The sequence below is a fragment of the Sturnus vulgaris genome, chromosome 1 (genome assembly GCF_052056855.1).
Source record: "Sturnus vulgaris isolate bStuVul1 chromosome 1, bStuVul1.hap1, whole genome shotgun sequence".
Lineage (NCBI taxonomy): Eukaryota > Metazoa > Chordata > Aves > Passeriformes > Sturnidae > Sturnus > Sturnus vulgaris.
The window spans coordinates 14,113,444-14,130,768 of record NC_142243.1 but is presented as its reverse complement, the minus strand read 5'-3'; the positions used below and the strand labels follow the sequence as shown (position 1 = coordinate 14,130,768).

Below are 17,325 nucleotides of genomic sequence, written 5' to 3'. Positions count from 1 at the left end.
ATATTTTCGTCTTCACCTACACTCTCCCTCCTTTTCTTCAGTTTCTGGGTTACTAGTGGATATTCTACATATTTTTCTATTTTATAGTTCATACTGGTGAAATGACACACTTCAAAATATTTGGTGTATAAATAGGGGTGGATTCTTTTGCTCCAAGTAATTCAAGGCTGAATTAGCCCTTCTTTAATCCTAATCCTGGACAGGATATTTCATTGCTCTTCTACAAAAGCAATTTTGGAAAAGACTAACTCAGAAAGTCCCAATCACTTCCCTGACTCTACTCAGGAAATTCAATGAGGAAAAACATGAGTTCAGCACTTGGCAGGATGCTCCTTTCCCCACGCTTGCACTGGTTTTCTCTGCTGGTTGGTGAATTCCCAGGGGAAGGTTGAAGCTGCCCCCCAGTTATGGCTGTGCTGTGTGCAGGTCACTGCAGAAACCCAGGGGCTCCCCTTGCCCCTGCAGGAGGGGAGTGACCCCTCTGCTCCCTCACTGCCTTGTATGGCTCCTGTGGGAAACATGCTCTTGTTTCTTTTTACCCTGTTGGACCAGCTGCATAGGCTGTTGAATATTATTTGACCAAGAGTATTTGCCCTAAAATGTTACAAAAATTGCCACATCATTGCCAATCACGTTTTTCTGACAGCTTAGAGTACTCAGTTCACTGCATTGGTCACTGCCTGCACTTGTGGTCAAACAGAAACCTCCTGGTATGAAATGCCAATTGGATATAACATGATGGTAAGAACATACCCTACATACATTGTGGGATTTCATTCTGCCCTCAGTACCCACTGGTAAGCCCAATTAGCATTGATTAGCATGAAAATACATGGTTACTGAGAGAACAGCACTCGAGTTCAGGTAGGGGCAAGAAGAGGAAAGTTTCTCCTTTTAAAGGCAATCTTTTCTGTAAGGGAAGAATTTTCCCCAGTGTAATTAACAGGCAAGCTGTTCAGGATAAAAGACATGTTCCATGACATCAGGAAAAAAGATACTGTCACTTTATGCTGTTAAGAAGAAACCCAAAGTTCGACTTTGGAGGATAAAGTTAAGAATTTTCCCTTATTTTTTAACACAAACTCTAATAAAATCCTTTGCCATTACCAGCAAGTTAAAGCTGAAGTTTTCTTTCCTTGGCAATGGCAAATGCTTATGCAACCTACTCAGAGAGACAAAGAGAGAGAGAAAGAGAAGAGAAAGGGAGAGAGATTTTACATTTGAAAATACATTCTATATGAAAGAACAATAAAAGGGGATATTGCAGCTTTATACAAAAGGGTCAAGAGACATGAAGTTGAAATACAGAAAGCAGAACAATCAAGCCAGGTTGTCAAATCTGATTAGCCCTTGCCTTGGCTGAGGCTGTTTTCTTACACTAAAATATACTTTTCTTTTAGTCAGTGAGCCATCAGAATATGATTAAAGACAAGGGCATAACTGCAGAGAAGCTGTAGTTAATGTTAACACAATGAGAAGCAGTACAAACAAAAAGGCACTTGAGAGGACATACACTAGCCAGTGCCAAGGACTTTTTTGTTTCGTTTTTAGGCAGTACACTTGGTTACCAGTTGTGTCTGATGATGGCACATACTCTTTTATGGAGTTCACAAGCACAAAATTTAGTACAACACTGAAAAACATCAATAAAATTTGACTGTATTGCTTCGTAAACAGAGCTGACACGCTATATCGGTACTGATGCAGCAGTACTTTCAAAAACATCCTAACCCTTCTTTGCCTATGCACAACACGAGCAATTATACACAAATACAGGTGCAGAAGTCCACTAAATTGCTGTTACTCCAATATTTTCTGGGCACTGAGCTACAGACAGCATGTCCATCCAAAGGACCCCACTGAATACATTTTGTGACAGCATCTTGGATTTTGCACAATAAAAACAAAATTATCCATTAACGGAAAACAAAAGAGAGGGAGAGAAAGAAAGACAAAATGAACTATAAGTCAATCATACTTGGTCTCAACACCAGCATTCGATTATTTCAAATAAAACCAACAGAAAAAGCAGACTGTACATGATTCAGGTTGTTAACACAGATTGTTGTCCATGTTCATCGGTTACACACTCATTGAAGCTCCTGAGAAAAGCTTGGCTCAGTGTCATCAATGCACTTTTCAGCCTGTACAGTAAAAGATCAACAGTTCCCCAGCACGACCGAGCTATGTCCTTCCATCCCGATTCTCTGACTTCTCCAGTTGCTTTACGCCTTCATGCTTCCGAGTACGAATTCTGTGTGTTTAGTTTGTCTTTTTTCAGTTTTACACCATCGACCAGTTCAAAGTTATAATTCTCCAGTGCAGACAAGTTCCTCTCTGACATCCCATTGTGCCAACAGGCACAGTACAGAACAACTCCACAGATGGCTCCTAAAAGCACCCCGAGTGCACTCATGGCTATGATGGTAATGAGGATTGGATCTAGGGTCTTCAGGACATTGCCTGGCTTCCTGGAGATGTCATCATAGTCGTCACCTGTACGATATGGAGGTGTAAACCCTGAAATTGAATAAAGAATTGCAAAATTTTCAGAACTGATCCTAGTTAGAACTTTGCTTAATGAATTGGAAATTTTAAGAAGACCATCAATTTTTTTAACGTATGTTTTTTACATCATTTTAAGACATAACTTCTTCAAGGTGGTCATAAATAGCTGGAAACTGTAATGTGGCCCAAATAGCTGTGGATTTTTTCCAGACTGTTCTCCAATCTGCTGCCTGTTATTAGGGCTCTGGTTCTCTTTGGACTAAGTGGGAGTCTCGGGAGTGAATAATGAGGCCTTTTGATTATATTTTGCCATGGTACAGTATTTAGCTCAAAAATGTTAATCAAATCCTACTCAGCTCAATGTGAGAGGCTAGAGCCTTTGATATTGGTTGGGAATATCCAGTCATTTTATTTCTACTTCAACGACTTTAGGATTGGATCTTGAAGTGCAAATAGTGGCAGAACTGACACAGAAGAGCACTCTGCCCTCTTGTGTAAAATATTCACTGGGTATCATGATGTTTTCCCTCAACTTTTTTAGTTTATGAAAATAATTCAAAAGCAGCAAACCCTGTAATTGTTGGTGGCAAAGCCAAAAGGTTTTTTTGGACAAATTCACTCTCTTTCACTGAAATCAATTATAGCAATCCCGTTGACTGTAACAGAAAGAAATTAAGCTCATTGCCTGAAAAATGCAAGTATATTTTATTATTGGAACAATATGACAATTATGATCCATTTAATGATCCATTTACTGTTATCATCATTGGAAATGATAATGCTTTGCTAGACTGGTCATAAAATGGCATTTTCAGCCAGGTCTGTGAAACATTTAACCTGAAGAGTTTTGGGCCTAATTACTGAGGCACAGTGCGAGTCATAAACTGTAAGATATAATGATAGTGCTTTCTTCAGCAGTGGACAAGCCCTCTAGGTACCAAAATATGGAGGGGCTATAATGTGCTTGCATGTATATGAGTATAGTGTAACAAATTAAGCATACGAAATTTGAAATGTTTGAGATAGGTACAAATAATAAAAAGTACATAAGTCCATATGAAACAGAAGAATAAAACTATCACAACCTTCAAATAAATGTAAGTCTTCTTATCATCTCCTCTAGAAAAATCAAAACACCTTAATACAATATGCAGTTAGAGAACAAATCTATAAATAAATAAATAGAATGCAAAAATTCACATTAAAATACACATTAAAATTCATTCCCTTTTAAAAAATAACACAATTTTTACCTGTTTGATTACTTTCTGGGTCTTCTTCTTCATCTATTTCGTTCTCGACATCAGTTGATTCTAATGAAGCAAAAGAATTGACATTGATTATTAGGGTTACAAACACTGATTGACTATCATGCTGGCAATAATGGTATAGCAGATTTTCCTGTGTCAGAGCATCATTATGGTGGCTTGACAGAGCTGTTCATTATAATGGGCTCTGAAAATTAATGGAGAAAAAAAGAAAGATTAAAAAACCCTCTCCGCCCAGTCTTGGCACAGTTTTACTTATCAGCAGGGGTTTTCCCTGCCTGGGAAAGAGAAATCAGTGTGATGAATTAGCATCTCATTCACTGTATTTACAATTTTGGAGCCCAATTCCATAACACTTCATCAGCATAGGCATAGTTAATCACAAGAATAGTTTCACTGACTGCAGTGAGACCACTTGTGTTTGGATTTCAGACTGAGCTTTTGGGTTTAGCTCCCTCAGGCAGAAATCTTTGCTCTACATTTGGTTTGAACAACCAAAACACGGAGGTAGGAAAGAAGTTATTTTCCTTTGTCATGCTGGAGTCAATTAAATACAGTCACTGTGGTCTCAACACCTCTCTTGGCACTGGGGACACTGCAGGAGGACTAAGCAGTGTGTCCTGCCTCCCTTTCCTGCCAGCTACCACTCTGGTGGCATTTGATGAACCCCAGAGGTTGGACCACATGGTAAAAAGAGATTGTGCAGTTTCCTCATCCTGCAGTGAAATTGTCATGTAGCTGAAGACTGTCATGTTACCCTCAAAAGGATGTTAGCTACAAAAGGTGAGGAACACCCTCTATTATTGCTCTTAGTTGTATTGTTAACTCACACAGAATAAATTTATCTTCTTAATGCTAAGAATTCTCATTTCTATTCCCTCTTTAATATAAAAATAATTGCTTCATCTCCACTATGAAGGACAGTGTTCTGCTGCTTGTGTTTATCTGGGGCTGCTGCTGCCAAATTACGTGCAGAATGCAATGTGCACATGATCAGCAGTGACTGGAATAACTCAAGACAGGCCAGGAATAAAAAGGCTCAAAGAGCATCTCAGGAATAGCCTGGCTTAGATATGGGAAAGGCCATGTCCTAAAGTTGCTTTGTGTCCCACATGTCTAGGAGCTGACAACTGCAGCAAATGAGCCACAGCAAACTCAGAATGACAGGACAGCAGAGACAGAGCAGGGGCCTTTTCACCCTATCTGCTTATCCTGCAAGCATTTGATATGGTCCTTTAAAAAATTTAAGAAGGCTTCATAGTAAGTGATCTAAAAAGAGTGAAGAAGTAAAATTGGATTTTGTGCATTAGTTAAAACAGTTTCCTATTTCTCTGCAATAGGAAAAGCAGAGAAATTTAGAGGGCAGCAATATGAAATAAAGGGAGAGACATGAGAATGTGAATATGCTGTGACCTATGTCAGTGGGACGCCAATTCTGATCCAACTGTTGCCATGCTAAGGTGACACCAGTGGCACTTTCTATGAATAAAGTTACAGGCTGAATCAGGATATTTTCAGTGGAAACATAGCTAATAATTATCTATCCCTTTCTCACAAATAAGACCAGCTACCCAAACAAAATAAACAATGTTTTGAGAATTCTCTATGCTCTTGCTTGTCACACTTACTTCGGCAATCCTCTTGTGCTACATGATTGTCAATTTTAATATCATCCACAGCAATTCCTCCAGTTCCTTTTCCAATTTCTCCCTCAATAACAACCTGGAAAAACAATATAGTGTTCACATTGTTTTCAGGTTAGCACACAACTGTAGCAGTCAGGATTTCTTAATTAGTTGTTAACACACATCTTCACTCGCCATGATGTCACACTTGTGCTTTGATTGTGGCCTGAAAATCTGCATTGCCCGTCTTTATGAACTTATACAGGCAAATGTAAATAATGTACTGTCACGACTTTATGAAAGCCTTTTACATCACCAAAACTGTGGCAAAGAGGCAGTTTTGTGACTGGTGATAAATGATTTGTCAAGTATTTGTATGGCCTCTGATAATAAAGTGTTTGCATCACAGTAGTGTGAGAGACCATGAAATATTTCATTATTATTAGTCGCAGTAAGTGTGCCACATCTGTAGGTGTAATACAGTTGACATAAATCCTTCAGTGACATCTTTTACTGCAGTGCATAAAACGCGGCCAGCAAGGTGCTGCTGGCCTTGGCCGTGGCAGTCCAGCGAGGAACAGCCAAGCTCACCTGGTAGTGCTTCACTGACTTGTGCAGCAGAACACGTCCTTCCTTCCAGTGGTTCGCCTGGTGCCCGCTCAGGGTCCACAGCACCTGGTCATACTCGTCGGGTTTTTGGTAGCGCAGTTTGATCTTCAGCGTGCCCACGTGGGCGCCGGCCATGTGGTACCAGAACGTCATGCAGTGGGCAGAGTTCTGGGAGTAAATCACGGGGCTCAGCAGCCGGGCCACTTTGCCTTTCTGGCTTTCATCAGCTTGCGAGTAAATGAAATTGCCATCTCCTACTGTGACAGAAGGACTGTGTTAGGAATAGCCACCAGCTTTAATTTTCTTTGTTAACATAAGAATCCCCGACCACCCCTGATCTTTTGCTTTCTTTCCATGCTGATGGGTCAAACATCACAAACAAGAGAGTCAGAGGGCGTTGGTTTGGGAGCTCTAGGAAAGCTGACATGTTTTAGGAAGAGGGCACAAAGCTGATCAGAGCCTGGAGTACCTCTCCTATGAGGACAGGCTGAGAGTTGGGAGAAGAGCCTGGAACAAGAGAAGGCTCTGGGGAAACCTTATTGCAGCTTTTCAGCCGCTAAAGGGGACTTATAACAAAGATGAGGAAACTTTTTAATAGTGCCTATAGTGACAGCCTAAAGGGTATTTGTTTTAAACTGAAAGAGGGTAGATTCAGACTAGATATAAGGAATAAATTTAGTGGGTGGTGAATCATTGACACAGGTTCTCCAGAGAGGAAGTAGGCACCCCATCTCCAGAAACATTGAAGGTCAGGTTTGAAGATGTCCCTGGTCACTTGCAGGGAGGTTGGACTAGATGACCTTTAGAGGTCCTGTCCAACCCAGGCAATTCTGTTATTCCACACTTTCTTCTGGCCATCCCCTCTGCTGTTCACTGGGATGTTTTATGCCAAGAGTGAACCCTAGCAACGTGCTCACCACATGAAACACACAAGGCACTTGCTTTTGCTAAGGGAAGGAGGCAAAGCATGTTTGGGGAGACAGCATTACATGCTCCATTAGTCAGTGTGCTCCTCCTGAAAACAGCCAGCCCTGGTTCAGCAGGCTAAAGATAAATCCCTGGGGCCTACTCTGTGTTAATTGTGCAAAGTGCTATTAAAAAAATCTGTTTGAAGTAATCTGTGCTCAAGGGGAAAGATTAGAATGGAAGAACGCTGGAGGGTGAAATGGCTTTGAACAGCCATGGTCAGAGATCAGGAACTGAGATTTAAAGAATTTTCCCAAATAGAGGCTGAGCATTGTCACAGATGGTGTCAGAGTAATGCTCTTGATTTTTGTAATAATATGTTGGATTCTATATATTTGTGACCTCTTTCCTGAAAGAGTAAGATTATAGCTGGTACTTTCTCAAGGACATAATGGATTTATAGACATTGAAATCTGAACACCTAATACCCTTAACGTGGAAACTTACTTTCTTAATCATGCTGAGAGAGAAGCATGTGGGAGTGTGATTAGTTTGGTAACAGAAAATTGCAAAGTAAGACACTGACTATACAGAAGTGCTTCTAAATTACACCAGCCACACATCCATCCCAGTCAGCTTTTGAACAGTGTCTTTGCAGAGAGTCATGGTGGAAAAACACAAAGTTCATCCTGGTGTGTGTAGGAATAGATTGCATGTGCAATGCACTCACACAGAAGGATGGAGTCAGCATTTATTGACATCATCCTATTGAGAGTAGGAAGGATAAAAGTAATAATAGGAAATACTATTTCTCAAGCATTGCTGAAACAAGTATACATTTCACTGTTTATACCAACACTTAAAAGAGACAAAAGAAGATGTTTTGGAAGGGTGGTGTTTTATCAGCATTAGTCTTTGCCTATATATAATATCCTTGAATTTCATGTGAAATAGTGTATAATTGAGACTTCCTGGATTGCAGTGGTACAATCCTGCACCAATGAAGACAGGAAGATGAGCACTGGATCTTTTTGTGAGCAGTAGGGGTATCCTGCTCAATATGCATGTTGAAGAATTTCATAGGAGAAGATGATGTTAAATTTAAAAAAAAAATTCAGGCTATTTTTTTTTCTGTCTTTCTTCAGTTACATCTTGTCCAGCTTCTTAAGCAGAAATGCTTATATCTATATGTTCTTTCCATCTTTGCTTCTGTGCAGAGCAGCACAACGTGCAAATCTCAAAGAATGGTAATAGGCAAATCCAGAGGGAGGAAAAAAGGAAAATAATCTCAGCATTAGGATGGCTGTCTGAGCTGGAGGACCTAACACTGGCCAGATTTCATCACAAGATATCTAATTTGAAGTGACATTCAGTGTATCCTGCCATTTTCAAGTAATTGCTGTTGAAGATTACCTTCGTATATTTTTTCAGCTTTACACATGTGTCTGAGAGAAAGATATGCCTGGGACTTGCTCACTGTGGTTCTCCCAGTACATAGGGTGGCCTTGCTGTGCACCTGAGGGTTTGTTTGGGACACCAGGTATTCAGACTGCTCTTGGTCTGTGTTCACACCCACCTCATTCACTCTGTGCCTGCTGACAGGTGAATCACAAGCCTGGCAGGTGAAGGTGCTCTTAGAGTTCAAGGAAAAATTTGGAAAATATTGAAAGTGCAGTAGAAGAAAAAGGGGCTGCCTGTAAGATTTACTAAAGCTGCAGCTCATGGAACAAATAAGATTTCTGTACTAGCAGGGCCCAGTGGAAACAACAAAATCTCATTTGAAGAATATAATTTCTTCATCTCCTGATTGAAGACAGGTTCTCTCTCTATAATCCTTGATGGCAAAGTGCAGATAGCTCTCATTTTCAGAATATTATTGCAGTGCCAGGTCAGGAACTCTGTCTTCATTGTCTTAATTAGAGCTTTACTTATGCATGCCTTTTAGATTTTGTCAGTCTCTGGCTAACATAGCTTTTAACCTCCTTTCAATGTCAGATCCTACTGAGCCATTTCACTTTACTCTACATCAATTTTTCCACCATTACAGCCTTCACTTCAGCTAACTGCATTTAGTTAATTTGATGCCATTTATTTGTACAATGCCATTTATAGTCAAAGTATTACAAGTTTTTTTTCCCCCTGAAACTACTGTACTTGTCTTAAGATTCAATTGAAAGTGTCTCAGAATTTAAAAAGTCCAATTTTGTCTAATTTCCTTGTCATTCTCATTAAGCAAAGGGTAGCAGAAGTGGGAAGGGGGATTCATCTCAACCCATTTGATTAATCTGCACGTATGCAAGCGAGAACACTGAAGGGAGAGGCTGTGCAGGTCACACAGTGCCCTCCCTTCCCCACTAGCCTGCAGCAAATTTATTGCCTAATTATGCTGAGCTATGAGTTAGTTACTACAAAACAAACCAATCAATTCCCCAGGGTGATATTTCTTGAAAAACTGTTTGTGAGCAGAAGATGACTATAATCTCCAGCTCCTGCTGGAACAGAGAGGGGCCTGACAACACACCCATCTGGGAAATTTCACTTACATACAATACTTTTCTGTGGTGGGCAGTCCCTGTAACTACAAACAGGAATAATGTGAGGTCATTAACTGACTGACTGTATTGGTTGGTCAGTGATATTTGCAAAATACTTGGTCATTCAGATATTTTTCTACCCCAGGTGATGATTACCAAAGGCAATTCAGGGGAAGGAAATATCTTCAGTTCCTGACAAGAAACAATCTTTATTCCCCAACAGAAAGGACAATTACAGTCAATTGTGATTACTTATAATGGATTAGGTTTACTAGAGAACCATCTTTGTTACTTTATCTATTTGAGGTATAATTCACTCTCCTGTGATTTTGGAAGACGTTGGTATTAAACAGAACAATCTCATCCCCTGTAAAACAGTTACATCATGAACTCATGATTACCTGTGTGGTCTTGAATCGGCCCAGTTTTGCTCGTCAGGATTGCCCACCTTAAATCCACCTGGTTGTCATGCTCCCAGTGGCACAAAGTCTTTTGGGATCCCCAGCCAAAGGCACAGTTGTATAGTAGCAGCTCTGCAAGGAAAGATGGAAAATGGGGGATGAAATGTGATTTTAATTGCATAATTGGGATTTTGTACTTCAAAACAAATGCATACATTTGACCATCGACAGAACCATTCCTTCCCGAAACTCTGAAAAGCCATAGCAAGAAAGCCCTCCTGGGTAACAGATGAAAAATCAATAATTTTTGTAAAAGATGTGGTTGCTTCTTGTCTCTTTATGACCCATATTATGGGATCTTTTTTTCCTGTGGTTAGATTAATTCTTCTGATTTGCTCTCATTTTCTGATAACTGCGTTGCAGCGTGTAAGACTCATAAAGAAAACTCTGGCTTACTTATCAGATGTATTTTATCGCTGTCAGTATCTCTGCACCACAATGGTGCCAGAATTTGCAACTCACAATGAGATTTGGACAAAAATAAGATCAACCAGAAACATTAATGGAATGTCCTTGGCAGGAAAGGATTTCTGGTGAAGTCTGCAGTCCTTGGCTTCAATAAGGAACTTTTTCCAGCATCTTCCAGACAGTTAAGTAGGCCCACAAGATGGCAGCATTGAAATGGACAAATTGAGAAGGAAAAGGGACAAATGTGGCTGATTGCCAAATGAACTCAAAATAAGCTTCAAAACAAGCTCTGCGTAAAGTAAGGGAAGTCTGGTATTATGGTCAGGATGAGATCATATCTTGTTTTCAGCTTCTTTTCAATTCTGCCCAAAGGTTTAATACATAGTAACTTATTTTCTTCAATAGAACTCAGAATTTCAATGGAAAGATTATACAAAGATAGCATATAAATCCTTTGCATTTCTTATTTTCACAAGCAGTTTGAAATCTTTTGAGCATTTGGTTCCTACCCCATTGGTATGAACTTTTATCTCACCTTGAGCAGCGACAACTCCCAGCAGAGCAATACCCTCCCAACAGCAATGTGACCAAATCTTGGAGTATTTTCTCAGGCATGACTCACGCCTTATTAAAGGAATAACTTAGGTGTACTTTAATGAGATGCTTTGTGCAAGTATGAACTAAGAACAAAGGAGTCTGTGCTTCCATCAATATCAACTCTGGGGAAAAAAATGTGTTCCTTGCCCATTATTAATAAAAAAAGCCAGGAAAGATAATGCAACCCTTAGAATGTGCTTGTTTATTGTGGGAAAAAAATGAGAAATATGGGAAGTTGTGTTGAGACCTGCAGCTGGCCAGACCTTTGAAGTGGAGTTCTTCCAGTCTGAAGAGGCAAAGACCTCCTCCATGTACTGACCTGCCAGGGAAGACTGGTAAGGCTTTTGAACTCACAACCCAGATTTTAATGGAAGGTAAACTAGAATAATAATTTTAACAACACAAAACCTCAGGTGAGTAGGTTGAGACAGAATGGATATAAAAAGGGTTCATTTATCATTCTCTCCTTGCCTGCTGTGTCCTTGTTTGGCAAGCCCTTGATCCCAGACAGTTTTTTCCTCAACTCACTGCATTCCTGCATTGTGGCCACCGTGCCCTCTCCCTGCTGGCCCCGAGAAAATTTCATTCTGTCAGCAGAGACATCTGAGCCCATGGCAGCTCCTGCCCCTCTGCTGTGCCTGTCAGTGCCTTAGCTGTGCTGTGGTGCCTCTCTGCACTGAGTCCTCATTCTTCACTTCTTTCTTTCATCCTCCCCATCCTGTCTGCCTCCTCCCCTCTCTCCTGCTGGCCTCCAGAGGGGTCTACTCCACATTGTCACGAATGCAGCATCCTACTTGGGAACAAATGAATTCAACAGATAATATCTGGCACAGGAATCCAATGTGGAGGAAAGATGTTTCCTGGAGCACCCTAGTCCTTTCTAGGAAAAAAGCACATGATAGTGAATAATCTCTCTGTGTGCTCAAAATGTTGAAGAAGCAGAACTCAGTTTATGCACACATGAGTGTAGAAAGGCAATCCATTATGTCTCTTTCTTCAGTATATGAGGTATTTTTTTCTAGACAATGGGGCCATGATCAAAGACATCTTGCCCAAAAGGGGACATCTAAAAATCAAGGGGGGTTTTAAAAGAAACAGAGTGACACTGCAATGAATTAAAGAGTTTAAGATTGTGAAAAATAGCTTTCCATTGTAAAGGAGGCCTAGGGAGAGCTATATTGCATGGCTTTGACATCAGAGCCATGAGACAGAACTTTAGAAAAGGTTTTAGAAAACGTGGAACAAAATTAATCTTATTAATCCCAAAGGACTATATCACGCAAAGTAGTGATAGCCTGTGTGGTATTCAAACCACAAAAAGGAGAACAGTGGTAGATAGATCACATCCATCTGAAGATACCACACAGCATAAATGAGCACGTAGCACAAGACATTGACAGGACTGGTATTGTTCAACTCTGAATAAAAATAAATACCAGAATACATAGAAGAATGTAAATGAATGATAAATCCAGAGACTCAGAACAGAACAATATTTTAGTTTCTCCATTTCACAGGCTAAGTAACATGAGATATCTAGTGAAGCTCAGTGTGGATCAAAGGAATACAATTTTCATATGATATGAGTGGTACTTGCTCCCTTGAATGCTGCTAAGATTGAACACAATTCAAAGAGAACTGGACACTGACAAGAAAAACATCCAGAATTTAATTGTTAATTCTAAAGTGCAAGGAAGTGACAAAAGCCTTTAACTTCATGCTCTGATGACAGTTCTGAACACTGGGATCAGAAGGAGAGCTTCAAAACAGAGCTAAATTTCACAGCTCTATCTAATAAATACTTTCTTACACTTTCATTTGAAATATATAGTCCAGGAAATTGGCAAAGAGCCTAAGTCTGATATGCTTTGGCCATGCCTGTGTTCCTTGGCTTCAGACTCAGAGACAGCATGGTGTAGCATAAAAATGAACTTGTTTTCCACCCAGAAGTAGAATCCACTGAAACTGAGGAGAATTTGACTAGTAACCTGCACACAGTTAGCTGTTTCTTGCTAGGTTCCTATTGTTTTCTCAAAAGTTATTGTGTTACTATATTCCTTAGACAATCACAGCAATGGGATTGAAGGTCAAAGGCAAGGCATTTCAGAGTGCTCTTATTTTATGAGCTTCTTAAACATGCCATTTCTTATTGCCTATTCTTATGTCTCTTCCAGTGCTTCTCCCAGGGACCCATAAAAAAGGAAAAATAGGCCTGCTAGCCAATTAATAATGGACACTTGTAGCATCAGGATAGGTTCATTATGGTTCAGTATGGACAATGGATCTGCCCCAGAAAAGACAGACTAGTTCAGCCCTTCTATTAAAGGTCCCAGGGGGCTGGCTGATACAGTAGCTCACAGCAAGCTACAGGCAATCTGTCCTCTTCTTTGTCCTTGAACTATAGCTTGGCAGCTCTGGTGGAAGGAAGGAAACTAGGGACGAGTAGCAATTGTTGGGCTCCCTCTGCAGTGCTGGCCCATTCCCATGCTAGGATAATTCTCCTGCCAATAGGTGACTGATCTCTGGGTTTGTGTGTATTGAGAGGACAAAGAAAACCAGCTATTATGTAATCAAATAGCAGCAGCTCAGATGAGAATCTGAGAGGGAGGTGTGACGAAATCCCATATGCCTTTTTCAAAACGTAGGGTACGTGATACTGAATTAAAACAGATTTATCCTCTCAAAGAATAACCAACAGCTGTACTTTTTGACCACATCTTGCTCACAGCTGGGACCATTACTGCACATGAACAAGAAAGTAATTTGAAAATCTAGTTGTGTGAGTTTCTTGAGAGTCCATTAATCTTTTGTGGCCCAAAGACTTTGACATATTTTTATAACTCCTCCAACAAGAGGTAAGAAGAAGCATGATGGCATTAAAGATGACATGAAAGTGCTCTCTAAGATGCTCTTGCCAAAGGGTAGATCAACATTAAAAAGGAAATTACAAACATGATCTGGACCACTTCAAAGTAGTATATTTGGTCTGATTCATATTTGCATTTCACCTTTTTATACTATTTATGGTGGCATCACAGGATAACCTTAAATGATAGTAAATGATAATTTAACAGCCTTAATATCCCTTTACTGATATGAAGTTGCTCCAGCATGTATGAGAATCAGATCTATTCTACCTTTAAATTATTTCTTGGCAGAGATTTTAGCTTCAGGTATTTTTAGTTATATTTTTCTGAAATAGCTATTACATGTATGAAAAACAAGGTACTTCTCAGAACAGTCTGCTTTACGAAAGACTCAGATTACACACCGAGAGCACGTAATGTAAATGAACAGCTTGCTCTGTATGTAAATAGCTAAGAGACAAGCATCTCAAATAGTCCTTTAGAATTGAAAACGATGTGCTCAAAAAGACTAGATGTTAGAAAGTCTTAGGACTGAGGACTGAGGTATTTAACTTGACAGGCAGATTTGTAAAAGGCATTTTTTTGAGGAGGAAAGTAAAGCCTCTCTTAAAAAAAAATAAACCCAAACCTCTAAACATTTTCAGCAGTTTGAAATCATAATTCTTTTTTTATTTTCTTTCAATTCAGTCCCCTTGAAACGAACTGTAAAAGACTCCTTGATGGAACAGCTTGTTTATACATGGAGGCTTTCCAGCTATTTGCTCTTAACTGTTTCCATAGTGTATGAAAGCTGGTTGGAATAGGATAATCTCAGGCTTTCACACACACAAGCATGTTAGTCTGGGATAACAAGATTAGGGATATTTGCAGGCTGGAATGCAGGCAGGACAGCAGTACGTGGTGCTGGTACCCATTGCAGAGCACCTGTGCCATGGCAGGTGCTGCTGCTGGGAGGGCTGGCCAGTCTCTGCTGTGGCCACCACTGCCACCATGCAGGGTCACCCCTGCAGCCTGCAAACTTCAACTGATCTGGAAGAGCTCTTTGGCTTGGAGCTCATCATTTACCTCATGGTGCATTAACATCTTAAGGTAAACCAGGCCTTAAAGGGAATTAAGGCCAAGATGAAGGCTCAGTCTTTGATGTGTTAAATTCCTACCTTGTTCAGCTCAAGAAGAGCAGAAGGAGTGCACTTATCCTGAGGCAGCAGAGGGCCAGGGGCCCCAGGCAGCCCTGGAACTTCAAGGGCAGTTTAAGCCACGTTATTCGTGGCTGAGGGAGCAGACTCAGTCCTGGCTGCACAGCCCTGCTCCGTTGTGCTTCACTCGGGTCCAGCCATGTCCCTCCAGCAGAAGAAAATGTTTATACCACCTCCATGCCAGGAGGAGTTTCCCCATGCTGAGGGAAAATTCCGTCTGCCCCTTTTTGGGAGTTTTGGCTGGTTTTCAGTGAGGGATTATGAAGCAGCTGGAAAACTTTATGCCTTAAACTGGAAATTCTGGAAACCTTATTCTTATTTATTAGCGTCTGGCTGATCTCTATCTATGATCTTTGTAATGTGCTGCCATGTGGGAGCCTGGAGTTTGGGATGTGAACTCGTCCCTTATTCCCCGGAAGGAAACGGTTCCTACCAGCACAATGCAGGGAAGTAACACTGGCATGCTCTGAGCAGACACTCAGAAACTCTTTTAATAGAGAAAAACTTGGCACATCACGGAGTAAGCAAAGGTGGTGCAGGAGGGAAGTAAGGAGAGAAAATGAGGATATCTTAATATCTGGTAGTAACAGTCAATCTGTTACTGGAGAGCCCCACCCAAGCCAAGGGGATTAAACACAACCTGCAAAGCAGCTGGCACTGCTCGGGGGGGACTGAAACTGCACTGCACAGAGGCACTTTCCAAATTTTCGACTTGTTTAAATGCAAGAAGATAGTTCAAAAAACTGTAAAAAAATCCTTTATCTCATCAAAACAGAAACCTAACAGATAATTTCAGACACAAAATTTAACATGCTCTGCTCTAAATCCACTGCACAGAATCTTTTCTTCCTCTGCATCCCCAACCCCTATGCAGAACTGTGAGACCAGCAGCAGTCCAGCCCTTCAGCAGTGCTGACTGTGAAGAGGAGGGTGCAGAGGTGTCCCAACGGGGGGACTGGCTGTGACTGACTCATTTTGTGTTTCCCATTGCACTGGTGCTCCATGATCTGCCTCTGCTCATAAAGCAGGGCAGAGGTAAAAATAGTGTATGCTGACTTAGCCAACTGAGTGACCCTGGAGACAAATTTTGAGGAGAGTAAAAGCACTGGCCTCTGCAATATCTGAATGCAGAGGCTGAGAGTGGGAACAACATCTGAGCTAAGTCAGCTCTATCTCTTAATCAGATCAACACCATCAGTATCTTTTAGGAAATTTTTTTGCATTATTAGTCCCTTTCTTTCACTTGAAGCAAGAGTGAATTGTGTCACATGGTTGAGGAAACAATGATAAACACCCACCCTGTTCATAAATCACTTGCAAGACTGTGCCTGACTGTGCTTTAATGGAGGAAATGGGAGTAACTGAAAACTGACCTCTCTACCGCTCCACAATTATTGATGCAAAGGATTTTTAACTGTTGCTTATAGTTTTTGGAGTTTGGGTTTTCTGCCCAAATCCATCCTCTCCCCCACTCCCAGTAAACTGTACAGGATATTAAAAAAATGGTATGAAAGCAAAGGAAGCAGCAAACTAAGGAATTTAAAAGCTGCTAGCTATTGTATTAAGTAACAAGGACCTGCTGCCAGTGACAACTTGGTTTTCTCTTTTCAAGTTCATGGTAGCAGTTTATGTAACCCCATTTCAAGAAAACTTGCTAGAAAACAATATTGTAAAACTGCCAGCTCCCTGGTGGAAAAAACTGGCAAATTTTACTTGTCTTAGTTTTGAAAAACCATGGATATAAATAGTGAGTGGGCCTGTGTGGCTGTTTTTGTTTTCCTGGAGTTTGCAAACACACTTTGTGTCATTGACATGCCACATTTAAACAGTGCACTGTGTGATTAAGTTAGTTTAATTTTGTCAGCACTTGGCATTTGCTGATGCAGAAGGAAATCTTGTTCTCTGCTGTATCTACATGTGGATGAAAGGAATAAAATATTTACTGTACAGAGCTAAGAGACCAGATGCTTCTTTACTTCAGAGACTTTAAGGAATGGTAAGTCAGGAAGTGCTGCAATTCATTATTTTGTCTCTGGCATGAAATTTGGGTATGGAATTTATTGTGGTTTTAATAAGAATTTTTTTTACCTGGTTGTAATGTATTGTCAATTACTGTTGGCTTTTCTGTATTCAGCACTGTAGTCCCACCTGGAAAAGAAATTATGCGTATCATGATACATGTGACACAACAAAGGACACAGCAGTCATTAGAAATAACCTATATATAAACCTGAAATATTACTGTCTTTATTAGACATGTAGGTAACTGAATATGCAAGCTTAAGCATGAAAATATGACAGTAAAAGTCTGGTTTCCTTTATCAAAAAAGAATACAAGAACTCTTC

The 17,325-nt window shown here is 40.4% G+C and overlaps 1 protein-coding gene across 4 annotated transcripts in view; it reads right to left on the bottom strand.

Moving 5' to 3' along the window:
* Window positions 1-1,214: 1,214 nt before the first annotated feature.
* NRP1 (neuropilin 1) overlaps window positions 1,215-17,325 on the bottom strand; it is a 111,018-nt gene continuing 94,907 nt past the window's right edge. For 2 of the 4 annotated variants that reach the window (XM_014880355.2, XM_014880356.2), the window contains exons 13-18: window positions 17,068-17,127; window positions 9,852-9,983; window positions 5,993-6,264; window positions 5,405-5,498; window positions 3,762-3,821; window positions 2,090-2,520 (exon numbers count right to left, since the gene is read on the bottom strand). In XM_014880355.2, the coding sequence (XP_014735841.2) occupies window positions 2,234-2,520; window positions 3,762-3,821; window positions 5,405-5,498; window positions 5,993-6,264; window positions 9,852-9,983; window positions 17,068-17,127 (905 nt within the window). In that variant the 3' untranslated portion in view covers window positions 2,090-2,233. Of the gene's footprint in view, window positions 2,521-3,761; window positions 3,822-5,404; window positions 5,499-5,992; window positions 6,268-9,851; window positions 9,984-17,067; window positions 17,128-17,325 lie in introns of all 4 variants that reach the window. The other 2 variants (XM_014880357.2, XM_014880354.2) reach the window with 2 other exon arrangements.